The sequence below is a fragment of the Sardina pilchardus genome, chromosome 18 (genome assembly GCF_963854185.1).
Source record: "Sardina pilchardus chromosome 18, fSarPil1.1, whole genome shotgun sequence".
NCBI classification, from domain to species: Eukaryota; Metazoa; Chordata; class Actinopteri; order Clupeiformes; family Clupeidae; genus Sardina; species Sardina pilchardus.
In genome coordinates this window covers 27921870-27940629 of record NC_085011.1, presented here as the reverse complement: position 1 = coordinate 27940629, position 18760 = coordinate 27921870, and the positions used below count along the sequence as shown (strand labels likewise).

Below are 18760 nucleotides of genomic sequence, written 5' to 3'. Positions count from 1 at the left end.
AAAGACCAGTGCATGTGTGAAAAAAACATACATATCCCACGAATAAATGCAATTGTCAATCTAACAGGTGAATTTGCTAGGACAGATGGCCTAGAAGGCAGAATCATTCAGAATGCTCTGGTGGAATTCCACTTGCGCGCGGACTGGATGCTAACACGAGTTGGGTGCCTCCTCCACGCTACAATACAGCACAGCAGTAGCATCTGCCAGCCACGACTCGTGTAACACCGACTTGCCTCACATTAACATCTGGAGCTAATCGTTTGTGTCCCTTGCCCTACTCACAGCATCAAGTCTGTAACCAGAACGTTTGATTAATAAACTGACAAAAAAAATGCTAGCAGGTTCTCCAGTTGTGACAAGCCACAGGCACCGAATGATATCGCTACAAAACCAACGCTTACCTTTCTCCGTTCTCCAGTCCTTTTTCTTTTTACTCATGGTGCCGTGATGTATGGGCTTGAAATGATTGTTTTTTGAGTGTAACAACCCCAGGCTCACAGCGAGTGTGTTCGGCAACTCAAGAGAAAGTGAAACAGCTCCTGGATGAGGTGTCTCACCTGAGAAGCTGTCAAAATATAGTAGTCTCTGTAGCATGCAACCTAGCTTGATTGTTCTGTGAACTGTGTATCGGTTACCGGAGTGGACGATTGGGTATTTAAGACAGGGAAGTGACAGTATGATAGGGTGGTTTGATGTGGCATTCAGATAACAACCACGCTCTCTGGAAATGGGGTAGGTTGATCCAATTGGTTCATCCTCAAAGCGTTCAGTGTGGTAGGCTAGCAACGGTAAAGTGGTAATACTCTTTATGCACTACAGTCACAAGGCTACGGACAAAACATCCGTGAGAGATGGACCAGTCTGGTCACAGGCGATGCAAAATAGCTTGCAATTTTCACACGTACAGATTCGCTGTTTGTAAATTCAAGGCAAATTTAACAACAGAGTGATGCACGAGCTGATCTAGCTGTCTTAAAAAAAAATAATATATAAAAATTAAATCAAGCTTTTCCTATTCCTATTTCTGCTTCAAAAACATGTGCATAACATCCAAGTAGTAATACGTTTTACAGATTCTGATACAGGCTTGTGCACACAGAGAGAGAGAGAGAGAGAGAGAGAGAGAGAGAGAGAGGCAGGGGGACAGATAGTTAGATAGATAGATAGATAGATAGATAGATAGATAGATAGATAGATAGATAGATAGATAGAAAATGAATAGGCTTTCAGAGGCTGTCACAGAAGGGAGGAAGTGCAAATGTACTCTATTATCTGCAGAGCGTTCATCCTGTGGCCCAGGGTGATATTTTAACCCAGATTTTACTGAGAGCATGCAGCACCATCTCAAACAGTCACCTGCACTCAAGGAAGACTAGACTAATAAACAAATACACTGTCTAGGAGAAAATTATATGTGTTGCTATTTGATTGAAATGTGGTTTAAATTAAATCTATAGAAGGCTGGCACGAATATGTATACATCATTCAATTACAGTTATCATTTAAAATGAGTGATACAGGCACAGCTGACTGAGTTGAGCAATGTGACTGAGCAGAGTTGGGTAACTAGACTGAAAAACTGAAATTTGATAGGAGTTCAATTTTATTACATCTGCCACTTGTCTCTGGCCCCATATCATTCAAACCCAAGCTCTAGCTACGTTTTTACATGTGGTTGTATTTAACAGCCTTAGGGGGGCTAAGCCTACCACACACCACTTTAGGCTGTATCATCCATGGAACAAAAATGCAGTTAGGCCTACTGTGGTTTTTCCGCAGTAGGCCTACATTCAAAATTCAAATTCACAGTTCAAAATGTGCATAGCATATTGCAGCGTAGGGTGATAGAATGTTGCAATTACATTTTACATATCCAAAATAGTCTAGGCCTACTGCATGCCTGCACGAACTGCAAGGGATTCCTCAAAAACTGCTGCTCTGACACTCAGAAAACTGCAGTTGCAAAGTTATGCCTATAGTTGTCATAAATTAGACATTTACAATCCACAATTATAACATTTGGGAAGCTTAACAATTAATAGCACAGCTCTCAGGTTTTAACAGATTACAACATTTTACAATAAATCCTAGATTTCCCAGACATTCAATTCACCATTTGCAGTTCTCAGCATATAGCCTAGATGGCAGTATAGGATAAGACATTTACGTCTTTGAGACCAGCGCAGGCATGCTCTGTGCGTCAGCAAATACACCTTTCTAACACATCTTGTAGCATACATAATTATCATACTTCATGAATCATATTGTAGGCCTACAAAAATATATGAGTGCTCTTTTTCTGCTTTGACTGTACCCTACCTATGACTAATTAAGGAGTGGCACAGTCCAGGACACAAACAAGTTAAACAGGTTTAAAAAAAAATAAAAAATAAAAAAAATAAACGATTTGTTTTGTACTTGATCTCTCGGCATTTACATTATTGTGTATTCTTCATAATCCATAGACACTAAAAGAAAATCGGGTTGGTTTCTTTTAGGTCTATGGTTTAAAATGACTGCAACTTCCGCTTCCATAATTTACCCATGAGTCCTCACTAGAGGGAGATTCAAACACAAACTCGCAAAAATGGAGGGGGAGAGGGAGAGTCAGAGTTATCGTTTTAAAGATGTAAGTCACGAAAATGCTGTAGCAAATAGCGAAAAAGATCAATTGGATTCTTCAAGCTGTCGAGAAAGTGAAAACATAGCCAACGTGGCTGTTACCACTCAGTGTAACATTACTGTCGACGAGGAAACGGGCTGTGAGCAACCTCCAAAGGGAGAGTTAATGAAAAGACTGTCTGGGTGGATGGTACATAATACATCGATGCCCGCTAGTGAAGGTTCAAAAGAATTGGACAATAAGGAAAACTGCACTGGCTCTGAAATATCGGATACATCACGGGTGATTGTGTCAACTAGGCACAGTGGTGAGTAAATTAAACAGCATCTGAATTTTGCTAGCAAAATCGACATAGCAACATAGTTAGCATAGCTGGCTAGCTTTAGATCAGTTGGGGTAGGCAGGAAAACAATATGTGTAGAAATGTGGATGCTATTTAAAATGCTGTCGTCTTCTATGGCCATCACTTGTAACATTGCATGATTTATCTTGTTGTCTTTATTGTGGTAAGCAGATTTGCTAAACGGTGAGACCGCTAACATTCCAGACCACATAAACGAAGACGGCCTGTCACCTCAAAGAGAAAGTCCGAATTATGATTCTGAGGTCTTACGGAAAGCCAAGGATGAAGGTGTGGTTGACGTCCTCTTCTCTGGATATGTCACGAAAGAAACTTGCTGCAAGTTTGTTTGTGAAATCCTCAAATGTGTACTCTACCAACGACAACAGCTGCCAATGACTTATGATCAGCTGAGGTACCACCAGAAGCAGCAACAGACATCTACACAGGTAAAAGGAAATGTAAACCATGTATTGTTGGTGCAAAAAAAATGCAGAACACCGTGCCTCACTATTATATTTTCCCCAACGAATATATCATATATCATATTTTTGCAACTACTGGTAAGTTTGCACACCAATTTTTATTTTCACATTTTCTTTGACTGTTCAGTGTTCACACAGAAAACAAAACACTTTTAGCCTGGCTGACACCAGACATTCTCAAAGGAGAATTGGTCTGGGAGCCTTTCATTCCCTTCCGATTTCCAAGGGGCATAACCAGCAGTGAAATGAAACTTGGTATTTGGTACATTAAACTCTTAATGAAATCTTAAATGATGACGCCATTAGCACAGACATTGGTTTTGTTCAAGTGTGCTGTTTTCCATACTCGTTTTCGTTTAAAGCTTGCCCCATGCATAATAAGCTGTTGTGATTTGTTCCTGAGTTTTCTGTGACTTTGGAAATCACTGAGAGTTTCAGGATGGGCAGACGGATCCGCAGAGCAAGTTCAAATGCTTTACAGATTTGTCATCTTGGTTCTCCCAGGCTGCTTAATCGGGGGTGGGACAGGGTTCCACCCCAACTATACTTTATGAAATATTTATGTCTATTCTGACAGATATTTTCTGGAGGTGTGTGTTACACATTTGAATAATGAAAAGAAAAGAAGTGGGGCGGGGTTGTGAGTTATTAACAACAGGGGAAGCTGCTGTGTTGTCAAAGCCTCCCTCAGCCCATATGTTGTTTTTGCAGGAAAGAGACATTGTGGGCTGGAGGCCACCGAGAGGCCCTGGGGGTCTGGACTGGAGGAAATGCCAGCGCACACTGCAGGACCTGGACGAGTTGGTGGGGCACATGGAGGCGCTTTTCTCCCTGACGCTGGTTCCCCGTGTGCTGCTAGTTTTGGGGGGCTCTCTGGTTCTACCCAAAGAGCTGTACGAGATCAACATGGAGGAGGTGGCTCTAAGCACTGGGGATGCCTGCCTGCACGCATCTGTGTGCCTGCGGAAGATCTTCCGCACTCTCTTCGTGGCTGACCTCTTGACGGACGCACGACCCGTTCACCTTCTGACCACAACACTCATGGCGCTGGGGCACAGGGACTGTGGTGTGTCTGGGTTTAGACCCAAGTTGGATTTCAAGATGCCCACACGAGTGAAAAGACAAGTCATTAATATAGCTTGTAATGAAGACGGAGTAGCACAATCAAACTCTCTAGACTGGGGGGACTATGTGTGGTTTCAAGCACCCATAACCATCAAGGGATTCTGCAAATGATAATTCATCAAGAAATGCCTCAAATTGTAGTTATAAGTTCTAACTTAAAATGTCTGGATTTTCCATGGTGCTGGTCAGCTCTTGGAACAAAATTAAGGGAACAACATTAAGAGATACTCAGGACCTTGCGTTTGTTCAGCTCCGTGGTTTTTTTTTCATTATTATTATTAAATGAAATGCAAAATGTTTTTTTTTTAATCTATGAACGTTATTCTCATAGACATTTTTGAAAAGTCAGTGTTTTAGAATAGTACTGTCATCTGATATGAGGATAAGATACTGAGCACAAAGCGTATTCACTGTTTTAGTCCTGTATATTTAGTCATTTTACACAGGCTAAGGTTAAGATGTATGTATGTTTGCACCTTAAAACACATTTATACAGCTTAACCCTTTCATGTCAACAAGGACTTTCTACGTTCAACTGTGAAGTTGTTGATGGCTACGAATGGAGACTCTTTTATATGCCTCAAGAAATTGACACATTGTATGATAAGATCAAATGGAATTATAGGTGGTGGTTTGCATCTACCATGTAACATGGTGGTAAAAACAGGTGCAAAAACTAAACTGTGGTTTGTCATGGCTGATTTTCCACATCTCTCTTCTTGAAGCTGCACCCAAGATTGACACTTCTTTAAAGGGATATTCCGCCATTTTTGGAAATACGCTCATTTTCCACCTCCCCTCGAGCAAAACAATCGATATTTACCTTGTTCCTGTTCATCCAGCCATTCTGTGAGTCCGGCGATACAACTTTTAGCTTCAGCCTAGCATAGATCATTGAATCGGATTAGACCATTAGCTTCTCGCCTGCTAGCTTCATGTTTAAAAGTGACTAAGATTTCTGGTAATTTTCCCATTTAAAACGTGTCTCCTCTCAAGTTAGAAAGTGCAATAAGACCAACTGAAAATGAAACCTGGCGTTTTTCTAGGCTGATTTGACATGGAACTACACTCTCATCTGGCGTAATAATCAAGGCAACTTGCAAACTACTGGCACTACTACTGCTTGTTGTCTATGGGGACTATTTTCAGATGCTGCGTACGATATCACTGCGCCTATGGTACGTTTGCAAGTTGCCTTGATTATTACGCCAGATGAGAGTGTAGTTCCATGTCAAATCAGCCTAGAAAAACGCCAGGTTTCATTTTCAGTTGGTCTTATTGCACTTTCTAACTTGAGAGGAGACACGTTTTAAATGGGAAAATTACCAGTAATCTTAGTCACTTTTAAACATGAAGCTAGCAGGCGAGAAGCTAATGGTCTAATCCGATTCAATGATCTATGCTAGGCTGAAGCTAAAAGTTGTATCGCCAGACTCACAGAATGGCTGGATGAACGGGAACAAGGTAAATATTGATTGTTTTGCTCGAGGGGAGGTGGAAAATGAGCGTATTTCCAAAAATGGCGGAATATCTCTTTAAGGTCCCAGTGGTGATCTTTAAACTTTAGATTTGCCCTGAGTTATGTAACCTTGTTGTGACTCCATAGGGTGTGTGTGTGTGAGTGTGTGTGTGTGTGTGTGTGTGTGTGTGTGTGTGTGTCGGTTATTAATTGTGTTATTTTGAAAGTGGTGACAGTCTTGCATTATTAAAAGCATCAGAGGACAATTTCACACCTTTATTCAACTTTTGACTTCGTTGCAGTTAAAAAACAAATACATACATTTATACTAATGACACTAAGAATTTGACCCTTATACGGGGGGAGGGGGTCTGAATGGTTGCCATGCAACAACGAGACTTGACTTGTACATTTTTGTACTGTAAGGCAAAAATGGCACTGATTCAGTTATCTCATTATCTCACAATACTTTTTGTGTAGGCTATATTGTGTGGACCATAGACGTATATATATCTATGGTATGGACCCTCTGATACAAACTTCTATTTTGTCATCATCAATTTGTCATTTCCCAGTATTGGAATGCCTACCATTGCCTATATGTGTGGATCAAAGTGGCCTGTATAAGTTTAATACCTTCAAGATTATAACATGGGTCATGTCTCAATTGTTTGTTTTTTTTCAATCCTTGTCTACATCATGAAATGGTCCCAAATCAAGGCCTGCAATATTTTTCTGTTAAAATGTAATGTGTCCATGTTTTTTTAAATATTATTTATTACAGTTTCACAGCTTCTAAACACATAATCTGAGAAGCTATGATTGGGCGCGTTGTTATTTTGAAATATACTATTTACAGCCGACCCAAACTTTGTAGGAGACAAACATGTTTAGCCGAGTCGGCACACAGACTTTCTGGGTCTGGAATAGGTTCATTGACTTATTAGTGGGAATAATTCTAATAATAATTCTAATAATTCTACATTTAAGAGCTATTAAAAAATGGTAGCTAGGCCACCTCCACAACCATAGCCCTATAGAGGAATTTCAGAAGTTGCAGTGAGGGCAAAGTTCACCAAGTGGAATGAGGTTGCCATTGTTAAGCCAAGTCTCTGTAATAAACAAATAGTTCAGCTGAGGACACATAAAGTTGTCATTTAAAATGAAGGGCTCGTTTGAGAGATGTATAAGTTGCTCATTGTGTGGGTATAAAGCGTGGGAAGACGGTATTATACAATATTGTCAACATGCATTTAATTAATTAAAGAGTTCTAGGTTGTTTATTACAGGATTGTTTTGTCATTATGTTATTTATTAAATTGATATTATTGTTGCTATTCTCCTTCATATAGTATTGCGAAAATTTAAATTGTTTCACAGTTAAATGTTTAACTATTATATTGTTTTGATCTGTATTTCACTTTGGACAAAAGCGTCTGCCAAATCCCATAACCATAACCATTACAGTGTAATAGACAAGCACCCCAAAGCTGTTGCACTGCCAGTGTAGGCCTTGCAGTAGCAGAGGGGCGAATCAATTACAATATTTTGATAACTTCCCAACAGCCATATTCCTCCCAGGTCAAAACACACCAGACTAAGCCAAAAGAACACATGACATGATAAAATGAAAGGCCTTTAGAAAAAAACTTTTTTTGTCATTTGAGCATGTGGTAAGGTGGTCTTTTAACAGATTTGTATGAGGAGTGTGGGCAGGGACAAATGTCTCCTTTCCACAGCAAGGTCAGTGGTTTGTGTTTTTACTGTATCATTTCCAAAGTATCTCACTAGTCAGGGAAACATGAACAAAATCACGCACATTGTTATAGATAAGACCAAAGCAAATAATACATAGGGGATTTTTACTAAAAGTATCACACCAGCGGCAAGCAAACATCTAAAAAGAATCAAGCACACTGTGAAAGATTGTTATCTTCCATTAAACATTAAATGCTCTTGTGTAGTGGTTTGATATTCAAACAACTTCAGATTCAAGGTTATTACAAGTTGTTACAACGAGCATTTTGCAGTTAATTGTCCACTTAAAGGAAAGCTGGTGATTTTACACATAAATAGGCCTATCTGTCTTTCGAGGTCATTGAGTACTATCAGTACGGGAAAAAAATATTTCAAAGATGCCCCCAAGGTGTAGCACTGTTGACTGCAGCAACTCAAGCTAGTACCACCATCACAGAGATCTGTGTGAAAAATAGCCCGAGTTCTCCTACATTCTAACACATTGTAAGAATTCATATTTATCCCTTGTAAATTGTAGCCTATACCCATTTAATGGAACCCATTTAGCATGTTTTCTGAAAGGGCAGGATGTATCTTTGTTAAAGCCATCTTTAAAAATCACACTGAAGGGGTCCCTGAATATTTTTCAACATATGTTTTTTTTTTAATGTAATTTATGAAATCATGGTCAATAGAATTTTTGACAACGATTTACAAAGAAAACTTTTTAATGTCAAAGTGAAACAGATCTCTATAAAGTAATGGCAATACTAGGGGTTATGCAGAAGGCTACACCGGAAAACAGTTCAAATCTAATAATTCATTGAAACGATTAAAAACAATAACAAACAGACGATAAAACTGGATTTAAAGAACAGGTCAACAGCATTTAGTTGACGATAGCTTAACTGCTGTCAGAATCAATGGTGTCCCTCGATAAGCGGATGCATAGACTTGTTTTCCAACGTAGCTTTCTACGCATAGCCCCTATTAATAACAAATACATGATATGAATTTGTGAAATGAGTGGTTGCATAAATATTCTCCCCAAGTGGCCAAATTCAACAGCGGTCCAGCCAATTGGTGCTAATAGTCTGATCATTAATTACATGGAGATGACCAGAGTGTTGTGAATAGCGTAAACCTGACTGGAGGGTGCAATATAACTGGTTAATCAGTATGCATGGCAACAACTGCATCATGAAGACAACAGAACACTCCTAGGAACTCTAAGAAAAGATTTTTGAAAATTCAGGGGTTGATAACAAAAATGTTCAAGTCACTGAACATCCCTTGCAGTTCAATCAATCAAGCAAATCAATCTAAAAGGAGTGGAGGGAATGTTTCACATATAAATCTGATTAGAGCAGGCCGTCCTCACAAACTGAGTGACCATGCAAGAAGATTGGTGAGGGAGACCACCAAGACACCAATGGCAACTCTGAAGGAGTTAAAAGATTCAGCAGTGGAGATGGGAGAAACTCTGCAGACAACAACTGTTTCAGTCGAAGATTTATGAGAGAGTGGTAAAGCTCATATTAAATTGCAACTGGAGTTCACCCTAAGGCGTGAGACTCCAAGGTCCACACCATCCTGACTGTGGAGCATGGTGGTGGTAGCATCATGTTGGGATGCTTCTTGCAGCAACTCCTGGAAGTCTTGTAAAGGTAAAGGGTAAATGAATTCAGCAAAAGATAGGGAAATCCAGGAGGACAATCTGATTCAGCCCTAAGAGAACCACAACTTTTGGAGAAGATTTAGCCTACTTCCACGAAGACGATGACCTGAAGTGTAGAGCGAAAGTTACACAGAAACGGATTAAAGTCAACAAGGTGTACCCAAGACCAATCTCAATCCATTAGAGAATTTGTGACTGTACTTGAAAAGGGTTGTTTACAGTATATTCAATCCCTGTGCAACCTGACAGAACCTGGCAGCAAAAGGTGCATCTAAACACAGAATCGAAAGGGGAGATTTTATGCTATCACTTTGCATTATATAATTAAAGGCGCCCTAAGAAATGTTGTGCAACGTCACTTCCTTGTAAAAATCAGTTTTCACTCTGAAATTAAAGTGTTTGTAAATTCTTGTCAAAAAAGCCAAATTATGTTGATAAAAGGGAAAATATCCAAGTGATTACTTTTTATAGACACTAAATGTTTCATGGGTGAAGCAACATTCATGCACTGATGTGGTATACAATACAAACTCATTTTCTTCTAAATAAAAGTTGCCTTTGCCCTTTTCCAGACATATTTTTCAGCTACATATATTGGAGCTAGATGGCTTGGCCTAAATGGCCTGAACCTTCCTGGGTATGGTAAAGTTTCCACTGTAAGCTGGTAAATTTTCCATCTGAGAAACATCCCTAAAGTTCAGAACGGGGGAGACGACCTCACAGTTAAGACTCCTTTGTGTCCAGGTGATCTATTTGCATTTGAACTGTTCCCATTGTGTGTGTGGCCGGCCATTTGGTGAAAGGCCCTCGGACACACCTCTTCTCCCCCTCTCCATGCCTATGATGAACTAATGTTGGAAACTGAAATGTATCTGTTTCATGACAAATGATAATACATCCATGTTTGGTCTTGAATTAATACTTGTAATGTGGGCAACAGCCTACACTGTAAATTCTAACATTCAAATTAATAAGAAATATTAAGTAGGGTTGACTTAGTTTTGACCAATCTGTCGAGAATACTCACTTTATTTGAGTTAGTAGTACTTTGGGAGCGATAAGTCAAACCAACTAAATCATTTTAAGTTCACTCACAAAACACTAGTGCAACACTTGGGCATGCGCAGAAGCCTCTAGTAGAAACCAACCGACACGACACACACGACTAAACACGCATGGACATCGCTGGAGTTCTTTACAGGCTCATTTGGTGAGTAAACGTTTGAAATCGATTTGCTTTCTTTATGTATTATTCATTCAACGCTAGTTAAGTTTTGTTCACCATATGTCAATGTCTATGTGACTTGTGCCTGCCGTGATGTTAAGTATCATAGCCTAGCGTCTAGCTATCGCTAGCCCAACATTTGTTGCTAACGTTATCTGTTAGAAACACTAAACTGTAGATCTACCAAAGACTCTTTTCGGACGTGGCTCATGTGTTTTCATCACTGAAAACGATTATTTATAAAAACTCCAAAGCCAATAACTCCAGTTTCACGTTTGCATGTGTAACAGCTAAATGGTATGAAGCATGATTAGTATGTTCGACCTCCATATTAGTTAGCATTTTTCAACTGGAATTATTGCAGCTTGGTCATTAGCACTAGCTAGTTCTTTTCCTCATGGTAGCAGCTACAGGAATTGCTTTCAAATTCTTTGATTTTATGTTATTTCATATCAATACAAAGTAGGCCTATTTTGTTTGAGCAAAAACATTAGTTTACTATTTACTATTTATATAATTGAGTTAATTTCATTGAGCTTGGTGCTAACATGATCTTTTCTCTTATAGAGATGTTGTCAAGCAGACCAAATCCCTGAATGAACTTGTAAGTACTGCACTTTTCGTGCTGATAAGGCTATTTGCTAAAGTAGCAGTTTGTGTCTTGTGAATGTCTTAATCTTTATTGTCTCTATCATTAGACATCGACTGTGATAGCCCAACGCACTCTTGTCCTGAAGGGAATTCCTGTTTTACATGGATCAAGTCCAGCAAATTCTACAGCACAGCATTTGTAAGTATACTTGGAAATAATAATAAGAAGAAATAAAGCAAGTTATCATATCTAGTTATGGTTATTTATGTATGTACAGTATGTATGTTATGCAATACACATTGGAAATTGCCACTTATTCCGCATGTTTATATTGTCAATGTCTTTGGGTGAGGAGGGGGCCCATTGGACATTTTCCAAAATAGTTTAAAGTGTTATTCTGGCGGTGAGGAAACACTTCCAAAAAAGCATTTTAACCAATAATATTAAAAACAGCACCAAACCTCATCAGTAGCTTGCTCAGGGTCCCTACACTTAAAAGGAAGCACCAACAACGTAGTTAGCGAACCCGGAGTTTATTACAGAAAACACTTACCAACTTGTCCTCTACCAGCTCCTCCAACCCAGTATCATAAGGTTTCGTTGAACTGTCACATTTGGTTAATCTGTTATTCGTGCTGGGGTTGGAGGAGTTGGTAGGAGGACAGTTGGTAAGTGTTGACACTTGGAAAGTAGATTGTGTTCAGGTGGACTCATTTTGTGGTCACAGCTTTGTTCATTAGTAGCAACACATGATAACAAGACTTTCTTTTGCATTTGTGTCTTCACAGGACGCTGTGACTGATGGGACTATCTCATGTGTTGATGTGCTCACTGTTCTTGGGGAGATTGACGGCTAACATCATTTCCAGGGTCCAAGCTGCTGTCAGGTGTTATGGTGGCACCTTATTTCTGCTTGATATAATATAATATTAATTTTCTGCTTGATATTACTATGTAATAATTATTACTATTATTATTTTACTGCGGAGTCCAAGCACTCTTATTTTACTTTAAATATGTTGAATGGCAGGGTAGTTTGCTATGTGAATGCTGGATAATTAAAAATAAAAAAAAATGTGATTAACCTAAACCAACCTTCTCATTTCATTTTTTTTGTTAGATGTTTTTACATACATTTCTTGTATAGACATTGTAAACTGAACCAGAGAACAAGTCAGTAGTACACACTTAAAAATGTGAGCTAATTAAGTATTATTTACTCAGAAAAAACAAGCTTCCATGAGAACTATGGGTTCTAGGTATATGAGTACTAAGAACCATGAGCTAATTAAGTACAGTTTAATTAAAATAAATAAGTTGTATTCACTTAAAAAGTGTAAGTTATTAAGTGTTACTTACTCAGAATAAACAAGCAGTGTTCACTTAAAAAATGTAAGTTAATTGAACTTACTTTTTTCAAGGCAATGAGTTTGCGTACATTTTTTAAGTAAAGTCAACTTATCAAAATGTACAGTGTAATCACAGTTTCATTGCAATCTAATATATTTGTACATGGTTATAGACTAAGAAATACACTATAGAGTTTTAGACGCCACACCCACTTTCAGGTAAAGAGGTCCTGCTGAGTGGGGGGTGGCTGGATGAATGAAAAAGAGAAGTTCTTGCAGTGACTCTTCTCTTCTCTCTATCTCGGCTCTGGGCAAGGAGGTCACTCTGATCTCTGGTCCCTCTCTTCTCTTCCTGCTCTGTTCTGGTCTAGGCAAGAGGTCACACTGACCTCTCTGCCCCTCTCTCTCTCTCTCTTCTCTTCCTGCTCTGTTCTGGTCTAGGCAAGAGGTCACACTGACCTCTCTGCCCCTCTCTCTCTCTCTCTCTCTCCCTGCCTTTTCTCTCTCTCTCTCTCTCTCTCTCTCTATCTATCTATCTATCTATCTTTTGATTTCTTTATGGGGTTTGTTATTTTCATTATTTGATATATTGTTTATCTGGTGTATGTAGCATTGTAACTTGGTAACTTGTTAAGGTTTAAGTCCAAGTTTATTGTTTGTTTTGAGGTTAAGTTCATTTTCTCCTTTGTTCCTTTGTTCAAGGACAATTACTGATACTTTTACTCTTACCTAAGGCTTAAGGCCTAATAAATGGTTAATTCTCCTCGCTCAGTTTGCATATCTCTAAAAGTTTAGTGTGCCATTCCATTCTCTGCCATAATTAAACAAACTAGTTATTTGGTAATGTATTAGAGGTACAATATAATCTTAATGGAGTCAGATTTACGTGGTGAATTTCCTAATAACATTACCATTTAACTCCACATGGCTACTGATCCATTGTTCTTCACGCATGTAAAGGGAGAACGTCCGACGTGTTCGTGTAGCGCGTTTGGGACTGTTTTTTCAACCTTTACACCGTCCTGTGCCAAAGCATCCGAGTTTCGCAGCACAAGATCAAGATGAACTCAGTCAGGTTACATTGTTTTGTTTCTTTCTTAAAGGTGACATAGAATGGAAATCATTTTTTTCTTGGTTTTCATGAATTATGAGAGGTTGTGCACAAACAAAGAGCTATCATGAAACTCAATTCATCCATTCTATGTCCTCTTTAAAAAAAAAAAAAAAAAAACATTGTACACCACATAATCTATATGAACATTGATTCACACTCATTCATAGCAAGCAACAGCAGCGCGTACTACAGTATATGACCTTCATAGTTTGTCCTCCTTGTTGAGGAAACAGTTGGTGATGTATTACATTGAGAGTAGGAAATACCCTTCAGTTAAGATACAATATGTTGTGTGTTATCATAAGCTGAACTTAAATACCCCGTCTCCACCTGAAACGTGCCTGTTAGCTCTACTTTTTATCTGTCTTTTTGAGAGGCTGACACGCCCTTGGAAAACTGAACAAATAATGACTATTGCAATTGTTAGAACACTATCCTCCCCCTTAATCATCAACGTCACCATACAGTTTATATAGACCATCCACCCACTCTCCACACTCTCCACTACCACTCCCTTGAACAGAAGCAGAGGCCATGTTCTGGAAAACTGCAGTCCTGTTGGTGGTCATCCTGGCTTTTGCCAGGGGCAGCTTTATACCAGGGGGAATAAACCCTACAGATGTTAACAATCCTGAGATGAAAGCCGCTTTGAATTTCGCTGTCAGTGAAGTCAACAAGCAGAATGTTGTATACAACAGCAAAGTGGTGAAAGTGATCTCGGCCACAAGTCAGGTTTGTCTGCAGTCATTGTCTCTCTTTCCTTTCGCTCCACATTGACATGTGGCATTTTCTACACAGGCCTGTCTATGCTTTTAAGGAGCCTGCCGTTTAATGTGCATTACTTGTTCCTACAGGTTGTTTCAGGGTACATGTACAGGTTTGAAGTGGAAATGGCTATATCTGGCTGCAAACCGTGTGCACAGCAGAAGTGTGATGATGCTAACTCAGAGCTCACAAAGGTATGCTGACCATTTCAATGTATATGTTTGACCCATAGACTGTAGTCTATGGTTTGACCTGTGTGATGATCAGAGGTGTGGACTCGAGTCATGTGACTTGGACTCGAGTCAGACTCGAGTCATGAATTTGATGACTTTAGACTCGACTTGACAAAATATAAAAAGACTTGCAACTCGACTTGGACTTTAACATCAATGACTCGGACTTTCACTTGGACTTGCGCCTAATGACTTGTAAAGACTTGCTACTTCCCATAAAAAAACGAAAGACAAAAAGATCAAATGTAGACACGGACTGATCTATATTTATGTGTGTGCGCCTGTGCGTGAGACAATGCGCGTATTCGGCACACAATCCAATCAAATCACTTACTGTAGCCAAGATTGTTTTGATTCGACAGCGGCCAGCCACGCGGAACAAGCTAGACAACACGCAGGGCCAGACAACGGACGTGAATGCGCCAGCAAAATGATACCTAAGATTATTTCGTTAATTCGTTTGCCTACAAAAATTACGTGGAGACCAACAAGAAACGAATGACTGTGTAGAACTTGTTAAATTCCTCCCAGCTTCATCCTAGCCTGCTTTTGACATATGCCTGGTAGGCTACTATGAAACTAAACTGGTAGCCTACCCTACTGATTCTGTTGTCTAATTGATGGATTTAACCACGATTAGGGTTAGGCTTTTAAAAGGTGGAACATTTTCACCTCAAACGTGCGCTGTATCATATAGCCACTGCGTCTTTTTGTGTACATTCACATTAAATCCATTCCACTAACATTATCAGGAGGAGAATAGGCTACCATAACGTTTTATTTTGAGCACTGGTTGTTACTCATTGGATATCAAACTCCATGTCATGGTAGAGTAAATTAAGCACCCACCCAATTAAACATGACCAAGGAAAAAGTGAACGGGACAACAATGCCATGCCACGGTAACCTAGCTAAATCATAGAAGTTAACATTGCAAGATATTTTCTATGACATCAGAAATATTTTCTTTACCTTGTCAGTTTTTTGAACATTCATTTTATTTAATGAAAACATATATCCTTGAACTATGTGTGACTATTTTTCTAACCGAATGAAATCTAATTACGTTCACGTACTTCTTAAAGTGACAAGCACTCAATTAGACCTACACACCACCCTGTAATATTATTAAAGACAAGTGTAATCAATATGAGGTATTCAAATTACTGAATATTTTTAGCTATAAGTAATTATGCAGATCCTAAAATACTATAAATCGTTAACAAAATATATCAAGTTTATGAATTCAAAATATGAAATAGACACAAGACACACCATTTTCTGTGTGTGTGGACTGGAGGTTTGAGCAGAGGATTGCCACTGCTGTGAGTTATCTGTATCCCCCTTATGGCAATACGGTTTTGCCTACATTTTTGTAATGTAATAAACATGGTCACACGTTATAAAACTATTTCAGCTTGTGTAGGCCTATCAGTGGTTTCTTAACAAATTGAACACATATTTTAACACATAGGGCCTATATTTCATTGAGAATGTGCTAGAGATACCATTTGACATTTCTGCTAGACAGATTTGCATCTCAATCTCTCCAGCACACACAAATTCAATTGCCAAAATACCTGTTTCACTCGATTTTTTAAAAAGACTAGAAAGGACTCGAAAGTCAGACCGTAGGACTTGGGACTTGACTTGAGACTTGTTGGCCTTTGACTTGGACTTGACTGTCTTGACTCGGGACTTGACTCGGGACTTGAGGGCAATGAATTGAGACTAACTTGTGACTTGCCAAACAATGACTTTGTCCCACCTCTGGTGATGATGTACTGGTAAGTGGTAATGCACTGTTCTGTACCATTCATGTGCTTTGGGTGATCCCTACTCCAATGTTGTGAAGCAGTTAATCCGACTTTTAAATCACAATTTTGGAAAAACATGGACACCACATAGAATGGTGCTTGTCATTGCTCGTTGTCATTGCTGTTATTATTCAGTATTTCAACAACACACTGGTAACCGTGTGACAATAAAGAGTGAAAGACAAAGATCAAGTGTGAATGTTTCCATAAAAACACATTTAAGCTCAAACATTTGGTCCTGTGCACTTGTGAGAGATGGACTTGCAGCTTTCAAGTGACAAAGCTAACATTGCTTATCAAGTTCACATGAAGGTCACTTAGTCACAGAAGTTCATATAGATAATCATTAATGGACCACAAAGTGACATAGTCATCCCAACTCAGATATCAAAATTATGAATGAATTTCCCACTCGAGATTACCACTTAATAGCATAAGAAGGCTAGCCTGGATGCCAGCCAAACTTAGCCACGCCCTCAGCATATGAGGTCGGGAAGTTCAGTCTGGCATTGCTCTGTTGTGGCGCAACTATGCTCAAACCAGCACTGTTTGGTCCAATCAAATTGGGCGGGCTTTACACGATGATGGACATATTATTTCCAAGCAGTTTGGCCTTTCATTTACACACATTTATCACTGATTATCACAGAATTATTTCTGAAAACTTAAGCCAAAGTGGATATGTGGGAAAACTCCAGTTTCACTTTCATCAAGGGAAAACAATGTGTTTGCATGATATGGTGTCCCCTTGTTTGTTTGAAATCTCCAATTGGCCTGTTTGCTCATTGGGTTTGCTACACCCTTCCCCAGCTGTCTATATGTTTGTAGCATCGGAGTTCATTGCTGTGATTGGTTAGGCTAGGCTAGAGTATGACAACAAAATAATCAATAATAAAAATACATGTTCTCTTATGTTTGTCTTTCAGCCCTACACATGCTATTTTGATGTATGGAGTCAACCATGGCTGGGCCCACCTAAGCTTACGAGGGATGACTGCAATGTTAAATTTCCTTGAAGTCAGTCAGGTTTTAGACTAGCCTACATCTAGTCAAAACAATCATATAGCATCTTAAAGAAAATGCTCTTCTTCTAATGAACAAAATGTACTTTAAATACATTTTTTTCTATGAATTACCACTGTTTATCTGAAACAAACTGTAGACTAATCTAGCCTACCTTTTTTTCCGCAAAATAAAGTCTTCTCACACATTTCTGTGACTGAGTAGTGTTTTTTCAAGATACTCAGGGAGCTATTAGGCAATGGGGGACTGGGGGCCCGCCCCGACACATCACTGCACCCCAAGGAGTTACTGTTGCTGTAGTAGACCAATGTAATCAACTGTCAGTGGAGGAAGTTGGCTATCCATCTCGGGGCACCAAGCAACTGCCTTCACCTTTGCAACAGCCCTGATTATGAGTCAGACTGCAAACTGTAAATCTAGTTTGAGTGTGTACTACTGTTCCCACTTCTAAACTAGCGTTCACTTTGTTGAGTGACGTCAAAACATTCTCCTGAGAGTTCACCCAAAGCAATTTTTAGACTGGTAGGCCTAGATGGTTACTGAGAAGATGGACAGCTCTAGTTTGAGAAGCTGATATTCTGAAGTTTTTGCTCTGTGCTTGAAGCCAGCTGGGGTCTGGTTACTGGTGCATCTCTAGGCATTGCTGATTTACTGTATGTATGTACACATCGCATGTAGACTGCAGGATGAATAGATACAGACGGTTAGAAGGTTGCCGCCCATATATCTATGGTTGCCGCCCCCTCTGTGGGGGAAAACATGCTAACATCGCACAGTGAAAGTGAATGGGCGAACTCGCTAACAGTTACACTTTATATATTCGTTTTACTTTCAAATGCAGCTCTGCTTGTTTCTGAACACAATGATGTGAAGGAATTGTGTTTACCTAACTGTCCAGTGTATGCTAACAACTTAACTCACTCTCAGTTTCCCAATTTTGATGACGAGCTTCGCTGGAAGCTAATATTCGATGGTAGCTTCATTAGGTTGCTAACTAGCTAACTTTAATATCATCAGTTTAACATAACCAACGTACACATTACGTATTAAAACTATTCCCACGGACATTGTAGGAAATGTACATTAATGTGAGAATACATTTAGATGCAACTTACAGTGGGTACGGGTTGAGAATGCACCTTCTCCCGCGGGACTCCCGAAGAGATCCCGCAGTGCGTCAAGCCGATTTTTT

At 39.3% G+C, this 18760-nt stretch overlaps 3 protein-coding genes across 8 annotated transcripts in view; 2 read left to right on the top strand and 1 right to left on the bottom strand.

Moving 5' to 3' along the window:
- Positions 1 to 589, bottom strand: part of macrod2 (mono-ADP ribosylhydrolase 2) — a 537441-nt gene extending 536852 nt beyond the window's left edge. For all 4 annotated transcript variants that reach the window (XR_009936258.1, XM_062520021.1, XM_062520023.1 and 1 more), the window contains exon 1: positions 405 to 589. Coding sequence is in view for 3 of the 4 variants with exons in the window: in XM_062520021.1 (XP_062376005.1) it covers positions 405 to 441 (37 nt within the window). In the remaining variant the exon portion in view is untranslated. The remainder of the gene's footprint in view (positions 1 to 404) is intronic.
- A 1985-nt stretch (positions 590 to 2574) lies between these two features.
- Positions 2575 to 5363, top strand: mad2l1bp (MAD2L1 binding protein). 3 transcript variants are annotated; one of them, XM_062519551.1, is made up of 4 exons: positions 2575 to 2933; positions 3141 to 3257; positions 3356 to 3415; positions 4163 to 5363. In XM_062519551.1, the coding sequence occupies exons 2-4, from the start codon at positions 3222 to 3224 to the stop codon at positions 4685 to 4687; spliced, it is 621 nt and encodes a 206-aa protein (XP_062375535.1). In that variant the 5' UTR covers positions 2575 to 2933; positions 3141 to 3221; the 3' UTR covers positions 4688 to 5363. The 3 variants fall into 3 exon arrangements, with proteins under 3 accessions (XP_062375535.1, XP_062375533.1, XP_062375532.1); XM_062519549.1 differs by having other exon boundaries at positions 3141 to 3415; XM_062519548.1 differs by having other exon boundaries at positions 3138 to 3415.
- Positions 5364 to 14222: 8859 nt separating this feature from the next.
- LOC134064086 (cystatin-like) lies at positions 14223 to 17775 on the top strand. Its single transcript, XM_062519888.1, has 3 exons — positions 14223 to 14462; positions 14585 to 14689; positions 17472 to 17775. Exons 1-3 carry the CDS (start codon positions 14265 to 14267, stop codon positions 17559 to 17561), a joined length of 393 nt encoding a protein of 130 aa, XP_062375872.1. The 5' UTR covers positions 14223 to 14264; the 3' UTR covers positions 17562 to 17775.
- Positions 17776 to 18760: the final 985 nt, after the last annotated feature.

What these genes read in the sequence shown, in the direction of transcription:
- mad2l1bp (XM_062519548.1), top strand. Translation starts at nt 2,591, where the DNA reads ATGGAGGGGGAGAGGGAGAGTCAGAGTTATCGTTTTAAAGATGTAAGT. An exon ending in TGTGTCAACTAGGCACAGTG is followed by an intron (nt 2,934 to 3,137) that starts GTGAGTAAATTA and finishes TATTGTGGTAAG; the next exon opens with CAGATTTGCTAAACGGTGAG. An exon ending in AGCAACAGACATCTACACAG is followed by an intron (nt 3,416 to 4,162) that starts GTAAAAGGAAAT and finishes TTGTTTTTGCAG; the next exon opens with GAAAGAGACATTGTGGGCTG.
- LOC134064086 (XM_062519888.1), top strand. Translation starts at nt 14,265, where the DNA reads ATGTTCTGGAAAACTGCAGTCCTGTTGGTGGTCATCCTGGCTTTTGCC. An exon ending in TGATCTCGGCCACAAGTCAG is followed by an intron (nt 14,463 to 14,584) that starts GTTTGTCTGCAG and finishes TTGTTCCTACAG; the next exon opens with GTTGTTTCAGGGTACATGTA. An exon ending in CTAACTCAGAGCTCACAAAG is followed by an intron (nt 14,690 to 17,471) that starts GTATGCTGACCA and finishes TTTGTCTTTCAG; the next exon opens with CCCTACACATGCTATTTTGA.